We start from the raw sequence: 23096 nt of genomic DNA, 5'->3' as shown, positions 1-23096 counted from the left end.
AAGAGACCTCCAAAGGGTGAAAGCAATTAATTTCAGCCACATGCAAACAACAGTCCCCTTTTCTCCTCAAACTTACCGGTCCACCTTAAGGACATTGCGCTTCAGAATGTAAACAAAGTGAGAGGCACTTCCCCAGAATCGCTAATGTTGCTTCTTAAGCTCTATTTGGCCTGGATTAAGTTAACACAGGGAGTTAAGATAATCATTTTACCAGAGGGCATCAGTAAGGTTTATGATGGATTCGCACTGGATAAGAATGTAGACTGATATTATGCACAAATTACTATAGCTGCCTTGACTCCTCATTTGGATCATCTTAAGGATTTGAGTGTGGTTTGCCACATATTTAAGGGACTCTTGATTTGTGCTGTGCATTACATCAGTGATTGATGTAAAGAGGCACAAAATCTACTAAACCGTAGATATGATGGGATGTGTCCCTACATATCCATTTATGTGGGATTAATATAACCTGTGCTTATTTTTACTCATAGTTTTACTGTAGATAAAATGCTCCAGAATCTTTTTTGCACTAGGAGTATGCACTGGTCCAGAACAGTGACTGAAATAGTCTAGTCAGACAGGACTAAAATCACTGAGATAATCTGTTATTTGTAAAATGGCCTTATTTCAACTGGTAAAATACATTTGGCCCAAGCATTGTTTCGCATAATGCTTTACAGACAATAAAGCTGATGACCAAATAAGAAAAAGAATGAGATTTTTCAGGTTTCTAGTGGAAGAAAGTGCTCATGTGTCTCGAGTATGATTATAAGAAGGATGTGCTGTTCTATCAAACTTTTCACTAGGCAGACACTGCAAGCTCAATCTTCACTGGGAGGAACTCAAGGAAACACAGTATTCAAAACAGAGCAGCAGCTTTAAACACAACAAATGTATTTGTATGCAAGTGTACCCTTCATTGCTGTACCCTTGATTCTTCCAAGAAGCATGTACATGTTATCACACATGCTATTCCAAAAGTAGTTTGAACACACTAATTTGCTCTTAATATACTGTCAAGCCACTTTCCACTGATGCCTATCATGCCTAAAACCTTTACTTATTGACCATTGGCTTATAATTGTGTGTTTGTCTTTCCTTTTTTGCCTTGAGGGAGCCTCCCTGGCTTAATTTAACCCTGCTGTTTCAGTGGCTCAGCAGTTCAAACCTTACAGCAAAATTGTCTTTCTTGAAAAAGATGTTGAAGTATGTTTCTGTTCCTATTAAAATGTGAAATACTTTGAAAACTAAATATATTGGAGGAATTATAGCTATTTTTAAGGCCAACAAGGAGAGTTTTAGTTGTTTCCTGTTGCACACAAATAATTAAAATATGCCAAAAATATATATATTTTTATATATATAAATAACACCTATATTAAAAGGTGATTCACTGGCAGTTAATGGGAAGGAGTCCATGTGTGGTTAAAAACACTAATGTAATTTTAATGTTGCTTGAGCTGTCAGACTGGTGAAAACCTTTTAGGATGGCTCAGCCTCTTCAGTGTGATCACTCCCACACACTTCCATTGTCTTTTTCCAGCTGTCTTGGCATGTCAGAGCTTGTCTGAAGTCGACTCTTGCAGATCTCTCTCTCTCTCTCTCTCTCTCTCTCTCTCTCTCTCAGCCACTCCTCCAGACAAACCCAGACACGTTGCTTCCGGACTCTTACACAGCTTTTGCACCATGTTCCTTATATGCCTCCCTCCACACACACACACACCTATTACTGTACTTCCGCAAATTACACCAACTTCCTGTTGTGCTGTGTGTTTGGGGAAACTGTTCCTCTCCTCTTGGACCCCCAGAGGGGCCAGGCCAGCATGTGTGTCCTATTTTAAGTTGAGATCTCCTGGCCTCTGTAACTATCCTCTGGGTCATTCATTCATGCTATCAACATGTAGGCTTTTGCTTTACACTGCTACAAAGACCTTTAGCAACTTGGAACATGTCCATTGTTAAGTTTAGCCTCTGGTCTTTAAAGTTAACCTTTTGAGTGTTCTGCCAGTTTTTTTTACATGTTTAAATGCAGTTAATAATCATGATTATAATTCTCAGTAGCAACATTGTTTACAAATTATTTTACTATATTTCTGTGAAAACGCCTGAAAAAAATTAAAATAGTCATAATACTTAATGCTATTAACAACGATATTGCCCTTGCATTCACATAAAAAAGATATTTAAATTTTTAGGATGAACAAAACTCCAGTTAAATGTAGTAGCTGTATGTTGCCGCAGGATATGGGCAGAGTAGCTACTCCTATCCTTGTCATTTATACCAAGCTTTCTTATCCTATGTGAATCCTTCATAAATATTACAGATGTTGTGTGGTTAAGTTACATTGTTCAACCCATTTAAAACTATTTCTCTATAGAACTTAAATGAGTCTTAATCAGCCTATGTTTCTTATTGCAAAAACAATTCAATATAATATTTGCAATATTGACCAGCAATCAAGTTGCCATCTTTGTGGAATTATCAAGAATATAATTAAATAATTTTTGGTTTTGTTTCTCTAATAAATCAGCTTTGAAAAAATTAATCTCTAGAACCATATTATTTCCATATTATTGTAAAAATGAACATCTATGTGGCATACATTGTAACAAGCACAGAAGGACTTCTTCATTTTATATTCAGTGGTTTGTATCTGTAGCTAAGATGCATTATTTCAGAGTTGTAATTATATGTTGTCCAGATGGACACAGGTTATTTGGGAGAAACACATAAGAGCACTGGGTCCAGTGTGTGATGTTAGGCCTCCCCTCTCTTTTGCTGAGCGCTGATGACTGAAGACTTATGAGTGTGTGTGAAAGAAAGCTTCCTGTCCCTCTGGGTAATTTTTCCCCTCCCTGTAATATTGTTAAGAAACGGTCACTTGGGAGGTTTGGTGCTTGTGCTACATTGCACTTCCTGGTGTCTGTTTCAGAACTAAGCTATTCACACTGTAGCTAGGATATACTGCTAGATTTCAGTATCAAAGTATATATATTTTTAAAATGGCACAATCAGATAATATTTAGGTGAAAATAATGTTCATTAACCAGAGCCTCTCAATATCTGTACTTTGTGCCAAGAGAATGTCTAACTGACCGGTTGTAGTTTGCAGAATTACAAATGCTGTAATTGTTAACCAGACAGAAATTAAACCACTAGAAAGGAAATTATTTGGGAAAAGAAAATTTGTAATTAACCCAGCAGTGATGCATTAACAAACATGTACATATGGGGGTTTACAAAGCAGCAGAGTGGGCTGTTGTGAAGGTCAGAGCTGTGTGAGAATGAAAAACTGCATTGTTGTCTTCCTGTAGGTCCTCACTAGAAATTAGTAGGCTAAGAGTTATACACCACACAGTAGTAAGAACAACCAGCACTCGCTGTGTGTCAGGTACATGCGAACACAGATAAGGCTTAAATGTGTTATGATCAGTTTCTCTCTACAGAGTGCAGAAGAGGAAGAGAAATGATAAGCAGTATTTGGTTTGCATGTGTAACAATGATCAAGAGTTTAGAATGTAATGTAGACAACTGTCTCTCATCATCCTTCTAACACATAAATAATGATTATGAGCTTAAATATTTACCAGTGTATTTTAAATGATCTTATGTTGAAAGCATCCCAGCAGATTTTCTTGTCTGTGTTTTGAGTGTGCACAACTGTCAGAAGTAGTCCACAGCATTGTGCAATAACTGACATTGTAAGGCCTAGGTTTAATGCTCTAAGATATGTCCTGCTGTGAACCATGTCAGGGGAAAAAGAAAAAAAACACTTCCCTTTGCTGCTGCAAACAGATAATTACAGCAATCTAAACCCATCTGTAGACAAACAGTACAAACAGCTAAGCACAACCAAGCTCATTTCATGTTACAGACACTAACTGTGATTCACGTCTCTCATGTACAAGCCTAGGTATGTGTTTGTAAAGGAATCAAGAATTTCTGGATGGAAGTTTCATCCCATTGTGCCAATACTATCCCTCCCCCAAATATAGATGATTACTTTTTTCTTTTAAATATAATGGAAAATGTATTGCAATAACTAATACTTGTTGTTTTTCTGAAAATGCAAGCATTTGTGCTTTTTTTTTTTATTAAAATCTGTGTTGCTTTTGAAGCTAAACACTACCAAGGACCAGCATATCAGATTAGATGATAACATTTCATGGCATTAATTAATTCATAATTAATACATTACTCTTAAAAATACAAAGTGAATCACTGTTCTGATCTTTCCTTATTCATGTAATATTCAGTTTGGTATTCAAGAACATTTGACAGTGGCACTACATTTTTCTTGCACAGCACCAGGATCAGCAGGCTTTATGTTTTGGTATATACTGTGGATCTGTAATGCTTCTGGAAGAGATGGTACTATAATGAAGAAGTGGTACATACTGAACTTGTTGCATAATTTGGACCATCATGTTTATGGACCACTTTCGTGGAACAGCTTCTGTTAACTGTGCAATGTCATAACAGCGTGTCTGTCCACGTTTATATGCTGTCTTCACTGGCTAACAATCTGTCCTTACACTGTGGTCATAGTGAGCAAGGGTGAGACCACAGTGTGTAGAGGACTACAATCAGCACACTGTTTCTGAATGAGCATAGTGTGCTTAAATGTAAACAGATGCATGACATTTTTTAAATTCTCTTGTTCCTTGGTGGTGTTGCCCTTTTTGCTTTAAAAATGTGTATTTACATGTTTCTTTTTCAACATTTTTTCCTGTTACTCATGTTCTTAATCCCATTTTTCTTCCTCTCTCACTATCTGTATCTTTTCTGTATGCTTGCCTTTATTTCACACCCTCTTCTTTTATTCTCTGGCTATCATTCTCCCCCTCCCTTCCTATGTCTTCCTTTCTGCTTGTTAGTGTAGCCAGTGTCAGCCTGGCGACAGTCCTATCCAGTAAGCATTACATAAGCACTGGCAGGGATATTATTAACCACGAACTGCAAACCATTTTTCTCTCTCAATGTAAATGTTTATGTCCTCTCTATAAAATTGACCACACCGGTCTAAATTGAAAACATAAAAAGTAAATGAATTATGTAAATTAACTCTTGTTTTGTTGTATTTTGGCAGGCTCACTCTGACTGTAAGGTCGGGGGGCGCTCAAACATGAACCGCTGCCAGAACCCACAGGCCACAACATCAGAAGATCAACCACACATTGGTAATTACCGGCTACTGAAAACCATTGGAAAGGGCAACTTTGCAAAGGTCAAACTGGCACGACATGTCCTAACTGGGAAAGAGGTGAGGATAGATACATTTTCCATACATTAATACAGGCTTGTGTGTGTGTCTAATTCAAATGAAGTATATTTAATTTAAGGGTAGCTACAACCGTGAAATTCTATTTAGATTGCACTCCCATTGCATATGTTAAAATGCCTGGGTGTGTAGAAATTCATTGATTAAATGGCCTTTGACTTAATTTGAGTTTAATTGAGATAGTATGCAAGCTACTAAAATTAATTTGCATTCATATACATTTGTGGTATTGAAAATCTATACATATACATATACATGTATTCATGTATGGAGCCTTGGAATGCTTTAAGGAGGATTTCACCCTGGCCTGCATTTTGAAGGAAATACAGATTAGCACACACACACACACACACACATATATATATAGTATGTGAAATAAATAAACTTTTGAATTATTTTGGATAAAGAGGTTTAGAAATGAAGAAAGACTCACTTTACTGCATAAAACCAATAAGTTGGACTAAATGATGGGGAAAAAAATAACGTGAAAAACAGTGTAGGATATGGGCTGTTAAAAATAGTCATATCTGTATTTGTTCAGAGAGAGGCAGGTAAAATCAGTACAATGAAGAATAGCTCATTTTACCATTAGTGGGCTAAATTTCAAAGTGCACAAGTGATCTTTTTCATCCTTATTTACAGTTCTCTTAATTAGCTGTAGAGTCAGCCAATTATTCAGGTCAGCTGTATTCACTCCCGGTAGAATGCACTGCTGACACTTCAGCATTATTACAGTGTATTCATGTCTGAGTACACTAGCAACTTTAATGCATGGCAGTCTACTCAGCACAGCACACTTAACATTCAGTTCCTCCCCACTCAACTAGTTTTGGATCCCCTGGGCCTTCTGATGTGTGACTGCGTGACTGCATGGTGTCTGACACTGTGATAACGTACCATGTGACTACGCAGATGAGCTTTAGAGGGATAGAGTGGGAGAAGTAGAGGGAAACGTGTGTGTGTGTGTGCAGGCTTATTGTTGGTGAACCACTCTGTAATCTCCATGTGGCATTTTGAATTGTTTCCTGATGACGACTGACTGTGATCTGTACTAGGATCAGTCAAGGCTGATACCAGCCCACAGTCTCAGGTCTTTAGTATAAGTCACAGGCTGTTTATATTTTTTTCTTTTTTTGGCGAATATGTGTTGTATATAGCTTTAATGCTCAAGAGAACATTCCTCAAGAGCCCAGAGAAGCATTCTTTCCTTTTTGTCTACCAGCACTTTCATGAAAATTTTAATTTTCTCACAAACCTAGAAACAATCCAAGAATCTTAACATGTTTTAAAGAATGCTATGGGGGTAGCACTATTGCGCAACAGGTAGTGTCGCTACCACACCCCTCCAGAATCTTGGAGTCCTGGGTCAGATCATCATGTCGGGTCCTTATCTGTGAGGTATTTGAGGTGTTGTCCTTGTCTGTGTGGGTTTTTGCCTCCCATAATGAACACAGCTGTTAGTCTTAAGCAGCCAATTGTTTGGGTCTTTATTATAGTTCACAGTAAATCATAGTGTTTTTAACTACATTGAAAAGATGGTATTTAAATACACTGGGAGAAGTTTCAGGGATTTGGGTGACACTAGTCTCATAGCTCCAGTATTAAACTAAAGAAAGAAATTTGGAAACCAAGAAAAATGTAGTAAACACTGCTGATTTAAGTGTGCATTTGCTTTAAAAAAATTATTATATTAGATGGAATGATATTGTACTAAATGACTGGCCCTTAAAGTAAATTCCTATTAAGACAATTACATTTCTTTTGATGTATTCTGTTGGTTTTCTAGCATATGAAATTCACTTCTACCAGGTTCTCATTTTATTTATAAATTTTTTAAAAACGGTCTACTCTTGTGATCAGGTGGCTGTGAAAATTATAGACAAGACTCAGCTCAACTCCTCCAGTCTCCAAAAGGTGAGGTGGATGGGTGATTTTTTTTTATTTATTTATTTATTTTTTAAAAAAATCCATATTGGACTGGGTTTAACATATGCTCAGAAGGTATTAAATTTACCCTCTTGATTAATTAATCATGAAAACTTTTTTATTTATTTATTTTTTTTCTCCTGTGGAGAAGCAGTAAATTAGCAGAAGTTACACCCAAATGCTTCCTGTGCTGTGGGATGTTGGGTTGATTTCTTTGCTGTATACAGAATCTTAAACATATAAGGGTATGCATCTGCTGCGCATCACATACCACCTTCTGTTTCTTTATTCAAGCTGTTTCGGGAAGTGAGGATCATGAAGCTTTTGAATCACCCTAATATTGGTACGTTTTATTAAAATATAAATTGCCCTCATGAATCTCAGCCTGAATTTCTAGTTTTCTTGTCTTCTTTTTTCATTTTGCTGTGCCTGTAGTTGTTTTGGTTTTCTTTTCCTCCTTTAATTTCCTTATGAGTGTTAGCATTTTTTCTGTGTTAAATTTCGTGAAAATAAAACCAAACTTAAATACAAATGGCTTAGCTTTTATTCTTTTTTTTCCCTATGTAGTGAAATTATTTGAAGTAATTGAGACGGAGAAGACCCTTTACCTGGTTATGGAGTATGCCAGCGGAGGTTAGAGCTTGACCTCATCTTCTTAGTCACTACTTCCTCTGTTCATCACTTGGTGATGAAATGCATTGCACACAACTGTCCATCAACAAAAATAGATGACCCCTTTGCTGTTTGAAGTATACCCCTGGTGTACTCAGTATTTGTAGTTAGTGTTTAGTTGACTTCCAGACCAGAAATTCAAGAAATGTCTCCTGCTCCAGGATTCTTCTATGAAACTAGTTCTCTATATTTATGTAGGCCATGTATCTACCAGCCTTTGCCTTTGTCCACATTTGACTCTTCTTCTTTTTTTCTTCTTTTTTTTCTTTTCTTTTTTTCCCCTCTCTCCCTTTTCTTGCTTCTTTCTCTATAGGAGAGGTATTTGATTACCTCGTTGCCCATGGCCGAATGAAAGAGAAAGAAGCCCGGGCCAAATTCAGACAGGTGAGACTCTTGCTTGTACAGAATCCTAGACTGTAATGTGTGAAGCAGTATAGTACCCCCAAACATCCACTCAAAAAATATTAAGAGCTTTCTAATATCTGCCCATTTCCGTAGTCTTACGGGGCCCATATTTTGGAACACTCATAAGAATCTTGTGTGAAATATGAGGGGGCACCTTCTCGTTAGGTTGTTGAAAATAGTGTAACCTTTCTAAACTGGGGTGTCATGGTGGTGCAACATGTACTGTAGTGCTCCAGGGTTCTGGGTTGTAGGTGAGAAGCTTGGTGTGTTTTCTGTGTCTGCGTGGATTTCCTTCAGGAGCTCCAGTTTCTTCCCACAGTCTAAAACACCCACTGGTAGGTGAATTGACTATTTATAAGTGTACATAGCTGTGAATATGATGCCCTGGCACCCTAGCCATGGTGTGTTTCAGCCTTGTACCCAGTGATTCTGGGAATGAATTTGATGTCTAAAGTTTGTGAAGGCAAAGCTTAAAAAAGGGGATGGTTGTGTGCTGTTCATCATTTTTGAGCAGACAACAATGACAAACAAGCTTGATATTTTTTTCCTAGCACCATTACTTGTATGCTGAATGTTACAAGAACATGAGTAGAGAAATTTGAGGACTGGCTTTAGAGGAGTATATATTTAGCATTGGTTTTTGCCGCAATCTAGCTTAAAGATGTTCCCAGACTTGGGTTGTCACAAATCAGGCCCTGCTAGACTACAGTAATGCATGTATTGAATTTTAGCTTCTTGGTGGTATCGTTGGCTTTATAACATTTTCTTTTTTGTCTCTGTATTCAGATTGTTTCAGCAGTGCAGTACTGTCACCAAAAGTGCATTGTTCATAGGGACCTTAAGGTGGGTATTTCAGATTGATTATATATTTGATTGTATTATCAATAATTTTTATGCAGTGTGGAGATGTTAACATGCCTGGCTTCTTTGTCTTCACAGGCTGAAAACCTGCTACTGGATGCAGACATGAACATTAAGATAGCTGATTTTGGCTTTAGCAACGAGTTCACTCTGGGAAACAAGCTGGACACATTTTGTGGCAGCCCACCTTATGCAGCTCCAGAGCTTTTCCAGGGGAAGAAGTATGATGGTCCAGAGGTGGATGTATGGAGTTTGGGGGTTATTCTGTACACACTGGTCAGTGGTTCGCTGCCATTTGATGGACAGAACCTAAAGGTAAAAAACAAAAATTAAAATGAAAGTTGTTGCTTTTGATTTATTTCTTGCTCTTTTTGAGCAACCTTTTGAATTATTTTTTTTAGGAACTGCGTGAGCGTGTTCTAAGAGGCAAGTACAGAATCCCTTTCTACATGTCTACGGACTGTGAGAACTTACTGAAGAAATTCCTTATTCTCAACCCAACAAAGAGAGGCAGCCTTGAGGTTAGTACAGGCACCTACATGATGCACATCATGAACTCCACTGAGGGTTCAAATGTGTGTGTGTGCAGTTGTGCTGAAATTTTAACATGCCTGGTATAATAAAAATAGGTGCTGATTTTCTAAGCATACAAAAATAAACAATTTTTTTTTTCAGTATGTTATATTTGTAAAAGTGTACAAGTTTGGTACTTTATATGTACTTATATTTTCATGACATTTGACAAGGAACGTCCTTGACATATGACTAACATATTACTGAATTACATGCATATGATACACACTAGTAGTTTATATAAAATTATCAGATTATCATTATCTCACTTTTTTGGCAAGGTGGTTTACCTCCCTTCTGTTAAGCTACTTACTTTTGGTCTTCAGTCATTCCTTTTCAAACCCTGTGCTCACGCTCACACTGTGTCCTTTGTCCCTCTGTACTTGGGTCTAGCAGCAGATCATGAAGGACCGGTGGATGAATGTGGGCTATGAAGAGGAGGAACTAAAGCCCTACATAGAGCCTCAGCCCGACTACAAGGATCCCAAGAGGACAGGTCAGCACCCCAGCAGTGCAGGGGTTTGGAAGAGAGGTGGGGCAGACGTCTAGTGCCACTGGGGCTAGGGGGACTATGGGGATGGGGAGATGGCAATTTAGTTACTTGGTGCAAGGATGAAACCTTACTGGTGCAGATTTGAAGACATTGTACGTAAGCTTAAGTCTGTTTTAATGTCTACTCATCTCTTTATAACTTTCTTAATTATTCCGTCACCCCAGTGCAAAAGTATTACATTTTTCTTTGTGCTTTTACTGAATAATAATTCAGTGTTCTTAGGTTTTTGCATGGTTTCCTCTGAATATTAATCAGTGTTCCTCTACACACTCACTAGACATTATGCTGCAGATGGGATATTCTCAAGATAAGATACAGGATTCCCTCATCCACCAGAAATATGACGAGGTCATGGCAACATACCTGTTACTGGATTATAGGAACACAGAGGTATGCCTACATAAAATAAAATTTAAAGGGGCCTCTTTGTATCTGTTCACCAAAGCAAATTCATGATGAAATTGAATGTCTAGCAAACAAAGTCTAGTGGCATGTATCCTTTTTTTGCCCTATGTATTAACACATTTTTTTCTCTCAGCTGGACGAACTTTCAATAAAATCCCGTCCAAGCATTGACCTCACAAATAATACACAGTCACCTTCTCACAAGGTGCAACGCAGTACCTCCAATCAGAAATCCCGCAGATCTACAGAACAAAGTAAGACAAATTTAGCTCACCAGAGACACATCCTGTGTTTTAATTTTCTGGGTGTTTCATGCCTATTTTTGTACATCTTTTTTGTTGTTTCCTATCCTTGTAGGTTCGTCTGCCTCATCCAAGCGCTCTCAGGGCGATAGCAAGCATGTGACTGACGAATATGGGAGAAAAAGCTCAGGCAGCTCAGCTAAAGTTCCCCCTAGCCCTTTGGGTGTAGGCGATCGCAAGAAAACTCCGACCCCCTCCACAGTGAGTTTACATTTTCTGGAGAAAATCTAACCACTTTCTTTATAGTCACACTGCCTTTCTATAGTAATTAGTCTGTGTAACAGTACACATAAATGAATTTTGGGTCTGGAACTATCAAAGATTTTCATTTGGCAGCTTTTTGGGCTTGGGTTTGATCTTGATCGCTGACTGAACAGCTTAATGAACACAGCTTTTAAGCTGCTCAAAATTGGTCCTTGCCAGAGCATTTGCTAAGCTTAGCAACTACAATCAGCATTCCTACAGCTCTGAAATGCTGACCTGCATGCGCTCCCATTTACAAACCTCAATTTCAGAAATCTAGGGACGATTTCTAAAAATGAAATAAAAACTGAAATGAATTTAATTAATTCACTTGAACCTTTATTTAACAGACAAGAAAAAATGAATTTTTTATGAAAAACTGTGTATAAAACAAATAAAACCAGCTTTTTAGTGTGTTGCAGGCATCAGTTTTCTAATTTTTAAACTGCAGCACACCCCAAGTAAGCTGAACAAAGGCATGTTTCCATTTGTAAAAGGACGTTTTCACTAACATTTTTATTTTACTTTTTATTCATTTAGGAATTGAAGATACGACTTGTTGTAATTTTACAAGTGGAAACCATTCTTGCTGTATAAGATTTAAGCTGTTGTTGCCATTGTGTTATTCTCTCCATGATTTTTTTTTTTTTATTTTAGGTAAAATTTTTGTTTCTTTGTACTTTTATCAGTTGATGTTAAGGCAATGTATGAAAATTGTTTTTTGTTACATTTTTAGAAAACGTCCTAGTTTTTCTGTAAACAAGGTTTGTATTTTCTCTTATAAATAAATATGAAGACGATATTAGCTACCTATCTGGCAGTAAGGAGGGGCATGTGTTAAATGTCTGTTTTTTCAAATTGATTTTTTCTTTTTCATAAATTTAACCCTTGGGTGTCTAAGGAAAATTTCTTGATTTTTGCATGTCATGAATCCAATCCCTCAGGCTCTGAAGCTTCATTATCATAGCAATTTTTCCAATGTGCTACAGCAACTTCAGCAGCAGTACTCTTTTATATTGCCATTTTACATTTCTCAGATGCCAATGAATGAAGATTGAAAGCTTTTCCGATATGATGGATAAGTCCTAAGTGGTCTCCTAAATATCCATTGTTACACACAAATTGTAGAGGAACCCAGTCCACCAATTTTGTATAGTTACCTTATATAACCTCAAATCCAGATGTCATCTGACCATATTCTGACAAAATGAAATTGAATAGACAGTCCCTACAGGTTAAGGAATTTAATTGTATAACATAAGGATCAAATTTGATATCACCGTTTATTAAGCATTAATATTTACAAATTGTGTTATTGATGTTGAATAATCATTGATATTTCTTGTTGTATCATACAGAACAGCATCCTCTCTACTGGTACCAATCGCGGGAGAAGCTCCCCAGTTACAGAGAGAGCTACACTGGGTGTGCAGAATGGCAAGGACAGGTGCGCACACACACACACCAAAATAATTCTTTTAAGTAACCATATGTACATATACAGTGACACATGCTTATACTCGTATAGAGCATCTATGTTACATTGCATGTAGCCTACACCATATATTTTAGGGTATGTTTGTGAAGTGCACTGGTTGCAATTGTGACGAATAGTACTTGACCTTGTCTGGCTGCCAGTATGCCAGCATAAGAAACATAATTCCCTTATGTGTACACACTTGCTCGCATTTGGCATCTTTCTTCAATGCAGCATGAGGCTGAAATACAGCCTGCTGGATTCACGGCACCTTTGGAAATAAGGGGCAGTAAAATGCTGAAGACCAAGTGTCATCTTAATCACCCTTTATAACTGTTGAAAAACAACCCATCAAAGCAGTAAAATAAAAAAAAAAACAAAAAACGAATGTTGTAAGGTAGTTCATTTTAATGGAATTCCACAAGACAAGCTTACTAGACAACCAATACTAGATTTTTTTAAATGTGTAATTTTACACAGTTATCTCTGGCATTACCCAATGAGGCTATGAGCACAGCCTGCATTTGAAACAACATACTGATTGTCTCAGTTGATGAGAATCAGTTTTATACCAATGTCTTGCATGAGAACTTGATAAGAGATCAGCTACCAATTGTAGTGATATCTCACTTCCTTTAAAGTGGTTAAGAGCTCAGTCACTGTAACATACTGTATTACAAAGTGCAACCCTGAGATAAACAACCTTATTGCTAATCTGGGTTTTACTCTGGTGGCCTGTCTTGAAGTAAGTTCAGAGAGAGCAATTAAAAGAAACAGCATGGTCATTGACGTTTTCTTTTTATTAATATGTGTGTGTGGTTTGTTTGTTTGTTTATATATATATATATATATATATATATATATTGTGTGTGTATGTATTTGTATTTCCAAATTTTGGTCAATCAATTAATCACATTGTAAAATCAGTGTTTGTCTTCGAAAGGAGAGGGATGGGAAGAGAGTAATGAAATTTAATACTCAACAGTAGAGACACTTACGCTCTGTAAAAGAGTGAATTATGGGAGGAAGTTGTGGTAAAATAATTACTTAGCGTTAAATTGTTGATGCATTATTATTGAGAGTTTTTTGTTTTACTTTATAAAGCTTTTTATATATATATATATATATATATATATATATATATATATATATATATATATATATATATATATATATACACACATATAAAACTGTAAAAATAAATATACTATTATTCTGGCTGCAGGTGCTTAATATTGACCACAGGATTAATTAACATGGTGGCTTTAGTGGCTAGTGCAGTTTATATGCCTAACCCTGCCTAAGGTTTTTTGCAGTGCTTTTAGGTTTGCTTTACTCCAGTTTCAGGGGATTGCTTTTTTCTGCACTCATTTAGGCTTCTTGATGCTTTTCCTATGTAAATCATGATATAGTTCAAGCAAATCTTTACCAGTGATTACATTATCATTCATCTGACCTGATTAACCTTTTTAATTAATAAAATGTACTCATCAAGCTCATGAATTATTTCAGTGCTTTGCATCTCATTATGTATTTGCTTTGTTGAGATGATGCAAGTTAGTCTTCATTGTGACAGTCTCTAAAATCCTTGGTGAGTAATATGTTTTCAGCCAAATTAAGAGCCTGTGAAGACCAGCCTGCATTATTGGAGCTATGTTATGCAAAATGTTAGTGTTGTATTTTTGGGTTTGTGGTCCTATGTCCTTCCACCCTGCCCTCAATAAGCAATCATTCCTCCATCTCTCTAACCTGTACATTTCACACCCCACTCCCATGTTTGAGGAGCGGGTTGTTGTGAATGTTTTTCCCCTCAGCTTGAATACCCCGGGGTCCCGTGCATCTACCGCCTCAGCAGCTGCTGTCCTAACTTCCTCTTCCTCTTCCCGTCCCCGACATCACAAGTCCCTGTCCACCTCGGCCCACCCCACTCCCCCAGACCTCCATGCACATCAGCCCAGGCAAGTGGCAGCTTAGCCCACACTTTGAGTCAGACACAAGGAGCTGCTCTGGTGGAGACATTTAGAATCAAAAGTACAGTGTCGTTTAAAAAAAAAAATAACTTCATAGATTAGCTTAGGTTTACAGTCTTTGGAAAAGTACAAATCAAGACCTTTATTATGCAGTGTCAAGTTTTATGATTAGCCTGTGTGAAAGTGTCCTGATTGCTCCAGTCATGTGGGCAGCTTTGTCCAGAAAGGACGTTTCATCCATGGAGTGTCACCTACCTCTTCCTAGCCTCAACAGTACCTTCCATATTGAATTTTCCACTTCCCAAAATTTCTGCTCTATGTTAACTGATTGACTTTTCATTAATTACAATTAATCCCTTCACTCCACCCCCAGTCCCTGCCATTCTAACCCCAATAACACTGACAGAGTTATTGCAACTGTTTTTTGCCCTATTCCTAATAAGTCTTATAAGTAGGGATGTCTGGGTCTAATCCCACGGAGTCAGTTCAGACATATTTAAATGATTGGGTATTAACTCAGATTTAACCTGATTGAGTTCTTTTAAACGTTGTTTACACCCGTCATAGAGGTAACATACACAGATCTTATGAACATCCTATGGCAGTAAGACATATTAGGAAGGTTTAAAAGTCTGAATATGACAATTGGGATGCAATATTGGATCTCTTGTCATTTGCCATATTTCTTAACTATTATAATTACATTTTTCCACTCTAGTAAAATAGCTAAAAGATCGTTTTGCTCTGCATGTTAATGCTCTCTGATAAGAAAAGAAGCATTGTCAGTGAAATTTGTTCAAAAGAGAGACAGAGAAATATACTGACATGGAAAGAGATATACTGAGATTAGAGCACGATTCTAATATTAAACCACTTTTGAAAAGTTTGTTGTAGCATGCTATGCACATACTACAAATGTAGTGATTTTACTCTAGCATGCTACAGTTGTTAGCAGGCTCTATTTTATGCTACTTTAGTTGGATTGGTTTTACTAGTATTAATTGAGTTTGCTGAACACAAAATACTGTGCTGTGCAAAAATTCAAATGTTTTTGACTCACTGTCCACTAAAAAACAAACAAACAAAAAACAGTAACAATTTGTATCCATTTGAGAGAAACAAAACTCAATCGGGACATTCCTATGTGTAACCACTATAAGGGAAAGGGCAATGATGGCATTACATCAGTGTAAAAGCATGTATTTTCAATTCATTCTTAACATTGCTTGTGATGTGTATGTGTCATGTGAAGGTTTATCCTCAGACTGCACCACTCTAGGGCATGTATTAGCTCTCATCTCACATGCTTGTCTGTGCCTGCTGCAATAGCTTCAGCCTCAGAAATGAGTCTGCAGTCTGCTATTTGTGTTTGCAGATGCTACCTCTCTACTCTGTGCTCTTTTCTCTATACTGCATCAGTTTTCCTTCCGTGGGAATACTGCCTCAGTACAGATGCACAAAACCTGCTCTAAACCCCTTTTTTTTTTTTTTTTTTTTTTTTTTTTTTTTTTGGTACTTTCTAACCTAACCAGTCTCACTGCACTGTACTTTGTACTTCAGTTTCCAAGGCTATTGTGTTCATGTACTGATAGCCAACTGATGGCACAGCAGGTTTGCTGTAATCCTTATTAATAAGTGGCTTGTTATTTAAGCAAACCAGTGGCAGTCACAAGTTTCATTCTGTTAATAGTATGTAACTGCCTGGATTTGTCACTGAAATGCATGCATATATCATCTAAAAAGTATATATAACAGAGCAAGAAACACATAGCAAATGTCAGTAGGTTTGTGTTCTTGGCCACTGATGGGGGAATAAATCCTAAGAGGAATAATTTAGTGAAGATTGTGAGTTGTCTAAAACATGCTAAGTGGAGTTTCTGCCCATAGCTGGTCACATGGCATTAAATCGCTGGCCTGGCACACCAAGCCATGTCTCAGAAATTAATTCTTCTGGAATTAATAACGGTCAATCTCAAATTAAAAAAGTAAAAATAAAAAAAGTTAAAATAGTTGTTATTTTTTAGTTACTATTTTTTTTATTAATTTAGAAAGATATGTTTAGAATTTTTGTAAAGTTTTGTAGATTATCCTCTAATAACAGAGGAGGGATGTTCTTGGAAACATTTATGCTAGACATTTTGTTCTTCTTTCTTATTGCAATTTGAAAATAACTATTCATAAATGTTCTGGTTAGAGCTTTAAGCTCTGCACTAATACAGATGTGGCACTGTTTCAGCTGTTCCTGAATGGGCCTTTGACTGGTCACTATTTTGGACTCTTAAAATGTAGGCCATCATAAGAGTATTGAAAGGAGAGTTGAACAGTAGTGTATCCATGGATCTTGGGATTATTGATAATGCTTGCTAACTGCATTTGTGTGATTATTTGAAATGGCATGATTGGAAAGACTTTGCATTTATTTATATTTTTATAATTAAGTTGTTGTCTTGTTTATACTGCTTTTGAATTATCAAGGGGGATAATTGAACAAAGTAATTTTCCCTTAAATCTTCATGTTGCACTGTTTGAAACAGATTTTAGTGTATTTCTTGAGTATTTCTAGTATACAACAGCAGTTTTAGAAGACCTAGATCAGAATATAAGGCCTATCAGCAATTTCTAAGTACATTGTGAGGAGGAAGGTAAAACCAGCCAGCACATTAATTTATGTATATAGAAACTTTGAATTAACTCTGCATTACATATTAGCTGTAAGCTTTCATATCTTTGTCTAGCACCTTCTGCGCTGCTATAAATTGGATTATTCCAGGCTGTGTTAATTTGCTGTGTTCTGCGGCCATAGGTTTAATTATTTTTTTTAAAGTAAGCTCTCCTGTTCTAACGTGTGAAAGTGTTAAACGGTCCACATAAAGCCCCCTATTTTTGTGGCAAAGTAAATCTGATCACTTGGAAGCTACCTATTGTTCTTTTATACCATTTCTAATAAAAGGTTATTGTTGGGTAAAATGAAAAATAACCATAAAAGAAATTAAACGGCTTAACTCTTTTCTGCTCTTGCACTTTGTATTCTTTTGTGCTCTGCAGAAATTACCATAATAATCTGTTATGACCGCTCTTGAAAACCATGATGTAAGAATACATTGTTCTTTACTTTAAGAGAAATATATGGTTAAACAATAAAGCTTCTGTCACACAGTTCTTTTGAGATTCTGATCTGGTCTTAGCATGCAGTTACAAGTCTGCTATCTCTTTAGTTTGAACAGCCTTTCAAATGACACAGATAATTAATAGTTATTAAACATTATTGTGTCCTTCTATTTTGTTGTTGCTATTGGTAGTTAATGCATAGGACTCTTAGCACTGCCCAGCAGCAATATCTTTCTTTTTTTTAATCATGTAAAAGTTGCAGTTGATGGGTTACAACTCTGGATTCTGTCGTACGAACAAAGTATGCAAGCATCTGGACTTTGCTTGGTATATGGATAGTTTGTAGAATCAAACTAGAAAAATGTGTTAACATTTCTTAAGAAGTTTGAATTGACTGACAACGAATGTCCATACAGATGACTAGTTTTCAGTCTTAACTATGGGGGGAAAAATTATCATGAAAAGCTGTCAAATGATAACACAAGCCAGTGTTTATTAAATTAATCAGCAAGGGCAGCATGGCCCATGTCTACTTTTTTAAAACATTACTTAATTCAGCTATCCCTCTATTAATAATGAAGGCAATATAAACATGTTTTTAACATGACAAACTATTGCATAACCTGTCAATCTAATTATTTACACTTTCTAAAATGTATATGTATACCACATGTTAAATATCAACAAAACAGCACCGGCCCACAGAGAGTTCCAGTGGTGTCTCCTTCAACCCACAATATAAGCAGCTCCACAGTAGCAGACCGCACCAACTTCCCCAGAGGTGTGACTAGCAGAAGCACTTTCCACGCCGGCCAGCAAAGGGCCACACGAGACCAGCATGCTTCGGCCTACAATGGACCCCCGGCATCCCCTTCTCTCTCTCATGGGAACAGCCAGGCTCGTCGCACTGGTACGGGCATCTTCAGCAAATTCACCTCCAAGTTCGTACGCAGGTGAGTTTGAAACCATGGGAGTCGGTGGCATCACAGATTTAGCAGACATGACATAATAACATCTCATTTATAATATGGTGTTTAATTTTAGAACAAAGGAGCATTCTAAACAAAATCCTTCATGTATTTTGAACACTACAACATCAAGGGTTATAAAAGACTACAGAGAAACTGCTGTAATATATTATGTTCAGTCCTAGCATGCTACTGGATATTTATGGTTAGCTTGAGCCTTACCCCACCTTAATGGAGGCCTTTTACCAGTGTGTTTCCAAAGTCACATTAGTGCTAAATCACTTGTAGCTCAGTTTGTCCTTTTATAAACGGACAACACTGGCTGAATTCCTCCTTTATATTTTCACCTTTCACATTTTCACACTGTAGAATTACACTAAAGATTTTTGTCTGTCATGCTCCTTTAAAAACATTTGTGCATTGTTATGAGAGAATGTATGTTTGATGCGCACCCATTTGGCCTGTTGACTTTCTGCAGTACTCCCTTCTTTCAGGACGAGCTGGTTTGGAGCAGCACAGATATCTGTGGCTAAGATCAGATCCCTCATAATGAAGGGCAGATGGAGCAGTGATGGGTTTCAGTGTGAGAAATGGCTCTAACTCTGACATTAGACCCCCAAATTAATCTCATTAATCTTGTAATGAAGAAAATTTCTAAGGTTTATTCCGAACTCTTAATTGGCCCTATATAACGCTAGTCATTAAAATCTCATCTCACTGTTTGACTCCATTATCCTGTTCTGTGCCTTCCAGCTAACACTAAATGCTCTCTACGCTGCTCAGACCATGCTGACCCCATGTAACTTGTTTTCCCAACAGGTCGCCTTGGAGTATTTAATCTTGATACTTTTTACACAATTACTTACATTTGAGAACATTCTTTTTCCTTTTTTTCTTCCCCACCTTTTTGTTTTCTTGTAGAAATCTCTCATTCAGATTCCCCAGAAGGTAGGCAATAACAACACCCTTGAGTCATCCCATAGACATTAATGTTTTGTGCTCTATCTTCCTTCCTTCTGTGGTCTGTTTTTTTTTATGGTGCAAGGATATTTTATTTCATTTATTTATTTTTAAAAATATAGAATGTACATCTTTCCATTGTTTCGCCTTCTACTAATGCCCTGCTTCCATTGCCCAACTCGTGCCTCCGCAAGCCCTGTTCTCTCCCACTCCCTACTGCTGTGAATAACTCCGATTCCTTTCTGCTCTCATCTCATCCCCCCCCCCCTTTGTCTGGGCCTGTGGTCTCTGGTCAGTGTTTGTTGTGCCTCAGACCTTGTAAATGGTCTCCTTATGCTGTAGTCTGTGATGTTTTCACGCAACTTTCCTACAATGCAGTTACGTAATTTATTATATCTGATTCTCGTTGTTATAGATCCTCCAGAGTCATACGCACACCAGATGCAATAAACCCTTTTCTAAATTCTGTTCTTGGTAGATTTATAATAAACTTTAAAGCTCAGAGTCTACAGTGTCCTTAAGATAGGATGTTTTCTTTGTCAGTATGTGGTGGAGGTTAATTTAGACATGTAGATGTGATCTGACAAACTGTAAAATAGTCTTGGTACAAAATGTAGAATGTTGTCAAGAAAGAGTGTTTCAGGTGTATAGTAACTGTATAATTATGTCCACCAGAGAACACACAGACTCGCAGGGTGGAGACAGGGTGTAGGCTCTGCTTAAATACCAGAGCTTTCAAGGACAAATCTTTCTCTTTTTTTTTTTCCGTGTATGGTCTATTACTCAATTATTCCAATGGCTGCACTAAACCACTTGTGGGGTGCTGATGTGCTGCTTGTGTCTTTGTGCTGGGTTTGTCTTAAGGGGCTCGCTGCCCTGGTGTACTTTTCTTTCTGTCTTGTCAGGGTATTGTACACACACACATCTGCTATCTGAAGGAAATGCAAATATGAAGAGAATACTTGTAGATATACTTCTGCAGAGAATTTACACATAAATTACATTTTATGATGGATCAGTTTTTAGATTTCTTGAAGTTAACTGTGTATAACAGTCCAGTTGTATTAAATGTTTGCTAATAATGGGTATAGACAGTAGTTTTGCACTTTTAGTATGCTGCCCTTCATTTATTCAGTTTCCATTTAAAACATTGAGTAAAACTAGGATTCATTTATTCAATATTAAATTGTTCAAAACCTAACATAATCCAGTTCAATATGGAAGACTGTAAAAAAAGATAAAAAAAAAAGAATCATGTACTTATGTATGAAAAGAAAAGTGTACTTAAAGGTGACATATGGACATTTCAGTGCTTTAGCACATTAATATGGGGATCTAGAGAGCTTACCAACCCCCAACAACTGTTTAAAAAAAAAACTAGTCACTGTTTATGTGCTACCCAAGTGAAAAAAGTGTATTAGTTTAAACTCTTCTGATTTTGGAAATCATGGCTGAGACTATAGATTTGTACCACCACTTGCCTGGGTCTCTCCAATCACTGTGGTGGGCCCACGGTTAGAGCACATAGACAACTGAAGAATATTAAAAGGCAGAGGCAAATTGGCTAAATACATGTGTTTCCTTTGTCTTGCATCTCACTGCTGTGCACTAGGGTTTGGGTAAATTAACAGGTGCCCATACCAGTCATTCTGCATAGGTCTCCTTTAAACCATTTAACACTGATAGAAAGAGACAGTACAACAGAGTTATTGCTTCAAGCTGAAATAAAATCACTAGGCCTGTTCATCTTTCCACTGGGAACACAAAATACAGTGGTATGGATCTAAAAGCATTTGTGGTTGTCAAAAAACAGAAACATGTATTATGAAGTTTAATTGTGGCTACTGAGATCATGAAAGGCAGAAAATGTTTCCAAAATTTTAAGCCTGAGCTTTAGTGTTGTCTACAAGAAGCATGGAAAATTTCCCTGCATATTTTTTGAAACATCATAGAGAACTCTTAAAGAATAGAAGCTGTAATAAAGGCAAACAATAAACAGAAAATTGTGATGTTATATTTAGATGTTGCAATGTCCGTAATTTTCTTTTAAGCAGTGACTGCACTTTTCCCCCCTAACATGGTAAAATAAACTAGTACTTAATGGTTGTTTTGACTGGAAGTCAAATAAATGAGGGGTGACATTGGCATTGACATATTATATCACCGATATGTACCTGCTGCAAATCTTATTGCAGGGTATTGCTGCTGGTTGACTGCTTTATCAAGCAGTATATATATATATAAAAAAAAGTTTTATTGGTTAAGTGAAAATGTGTGTGTGTGTTTTGGGGGAGGTAATCTTTTGAGGGTTGGAAGACTTAAGAGAAGCGTTTCAACAGTTTGGTCTTTTGCATCCTGTATTCTGTGCACTTGTGTCTAAGAAAATGGAGGTGGTCTACCAGTCTTAATCTTTTGTGTGCAAATGTATTTGTTCTTTAATTCAATTTTATTTTAAAGACTGTTGATGACTGTTTTAAAACAATATTAGACACAAATGTCTTAGCCAGTGAAATCAAGCTAAACAGTTAAACTAAATTTGTTGTCATTTTTGAAAGAGTAGACAATTAGTAAATAGCTTCTTAAATGACATGGTCTCAGACCAGGCGTTTTTACCCACAGATAGTGCTACAAATGTTCTGTAAATAGCCAGTGAATATAAATAAGAGACTAAACTTGTGCCGATTTTCTTTGAGGAGTCCATATGAGGGAGAGGGTCGAGATGAGGCCAGCAGGTGAGGACATCAATTAAGTAATGATTAGTGTTTAAAAACAAAAACAAAAAAACAATCAATACATTTGATCTAATTGATTGGTGATTTTTTATAAATGTATGTTGAGTTTTATATTTAACGAAATTACATGTACTAATTGAAAGTCTAAATCATTATAATTTAAATTTAATTCCAACAAATATATAATGGAACATTTAATGAAGAGGAATGATACATTTATTTGTGCAGTTTTTTTTTCACCATACATGCACAATAGTGGGATTCAGTTCTGGACCTGGAACGCTGCAGTCTGGTTCATGTCATGCTTGGTGGGTTCTCTGCTCTAATGCTTGGTGGACACTGAAGTAGAGTGAACACTACGGTTTTAGGTTCAATGTTCCGGTCACAGACAAGTTTTTGGGGGCTAGAATACCCCATGTGTTACAACCTCTTGTGTGAAGGGATCAGCAATGCAGTTTTCCTGCTTTGCAATCTGTTGCAGACTGATCATTTTTTCAATTTTAGCCAATTAATCCATGAGGGCATCTATGATGCGTCATAGCCACAGCCAAGAGCAACAACCTGTAATGGTGAAATCTTGTTTGTTTTTATTAATGATATATTTTGATCCACATTAAATCTGTCGTTTTAATAGCATTACCTCAGTAAACCAAAGT

The 23096-nt window shown here is 36.9% G+C and overlaps 1 protein-coding gene across 12 annotated transcripts in view; it reads left to right on the top strand.

Annotated features, from left to right (window-relative positions):
- Window positions 1–23096, top strand: part of mark2a (MAP/microtubule affinity-regulating kinase 2a) — a 35090-nt gene that overhangs the window by 9984 nt on the left and 2010 nt on the right. Inside the window, exons 2-18 of one of the 12 annotated variants that reach the window (XM_066646295.1) lie at window positions 5094–5267; window positions 7146–7199; window positions 7506–7554; window positions 7779–7844; window positions 8197–8267; window positions 9075–9131; window positions 9228–9464; window positions 9551–9670; window positions 10116–10254; window positions 10553–10665; window positions 10814–10934; window positions 11038–11183; window positions 12584–12672; window positions 14517–14660; window positions 18473–18733; window positions 19670–19696; window positions 22405–22440. In XM_066646295.1, coding sequence (XP_066502392.1) covers window positions 5094–5267; window positions 7146–7199; window positions 7506–7554; window positions 7779–7844; window positions 8197–8267; window positions 9075–9131; window positions 9228–9464; window positions 9551–9670; window positions 10116–10254; window positions 10553–10665; window positions 10814–10934; window positions 11038–11183; window positions 12584–12672; window positions 14517–14660; window positions 18473–18733; window positions 19670–19696; window positions 22405–22440 — 1904 coding nt within the window. Of the gene's footprint in view, window positions 1–5093; window positions 5268–7145; window positions 7200–7505; window positions 7555–7778; window positions 7845–8196; window positions 8268–9074; window positions 9132–9227; window positions 9465–9550; window positions 9671–10115; window positions 10255–10552; window positions 10666–10813; window positions 10935–11037; window positions 11184–12583; window positions 12673–14516; window positions 14661–18472; window positions 18734–19669; window positions 19697–22401; window positions 22441–23096 lie in introns of all 12 variants that reach the window. The other 11 variants (XM_066646293.1, XM_066646294.1, XM_066646299.1 and 8 more) reach the window with 11 other exon arrangements.

Source organism: Hoplias malabaricus, chromosome 15 (assembly GCF_029633855.1).
Source record: "Hoplias malabaricus isolate fHopMal1 chromosome 15, fHopMal1.hap1, whole genome shotgun sequence".
Classification (NCBI taxonomy): Eukaryota; Metazoa; Chordata; class Actinopteri; order Characiformes; family Erythrinidae; genus Hoplias; species Hoplias malabaricus.
This window is presented reverse-complemented; position numbering and strand designations above follow the sequence as displayed.